Raw genomic sequence first — 629 nt, 5'->3', positions numbered from 1 at the left:
AGTGTAAAGAGTTTCATAAAAGGGAGAGAGAGAGAGAGAGAGAGAGAGAGAGAGAGAGAGAGAGAGAGAGAAAGAGAGAGAAAGAGACTTACTGCTTCCTGATGGACAGGGCATTATGGCATCCTGACCAGCAGCTGTACGTGGCCATTTTATATTTAAGAGAGTTTGTTCAGGACAGAATCCGTCTTCACTAATCTCCACAACTTTACCATTTGCGTAAGAGCAAAATTGTCCGCCCATAGAGTCAATAGTTGTTTCAGATGTAGAAAAATCGCCATTAATATACGAGGTTTTACGAGAGGTTGTTAAACTGATGCCTTGATGGTGGTGTGCCGATGATTTTGAAGTGTGGGAATGAGTTGTACGGTTGTTGGATGAAATAACAACTGGAAAAAGAAATAACAAACAAAAATAAATAAATAACTAAAATAAGGTTTCTAACATAGACACAGGGCTAGAAAATTTAAGGATTAATCGGTTAAACCGATTAAATCAAACATAATCTTCAGTTGGTGTTTTATGTCAGAGATGACCGTTCGTTTTAACATTCATCGTTAACGGGAATTTTTATTTATTTATTTAGACATGAAGAATGGTGCTATACATACATACATACATACATACATACA

At 36.4% G+C, this 629-nt stretch overlaps 1 protein-coding gene across 1 annotated transcript in view; it reads right to left on the bottom strand.

The window, feature by feature from the left end:
• The window catches only part of LOC106868178 (adhesion G protein-coupled receptor L3), a 15,251-nt gene that overhangs the window by 13,831 nt on the left and 791 nt on the right, over positions 1 to 629 (bottom strand). Inside the window, exon 2 of the mRNA XM_014913328.2 lies at positions 93 to 386. Within this exon, the coding sequence (XP_014768814.2) occupies positions 93 to 386 (294 nt within the window). The remainder of the gene's footprint in view (positions 1 to 92; positions 387 to 629) is intronic.

Source organism: Octopus bimaculoides, chromosome 8 (assembly GCF_001194135.2).
Source record: "Octopus bimaculoides isolate UCB-OBI-ISO-001 chromosome 8, ASM119413v2, whole genome shotgun sequence".
Taxonomy (NCBI): Eukaryota; Metazoa; Mollusca; class Cephalopoda; order Octopoda; family Octopodidae; genus Octopus; species Octopus bimaculoides.
Note: the sequence above shows the minus strand (reverse complement) of the source record. Positions and strands in the feature narration are given on the sequence as shown.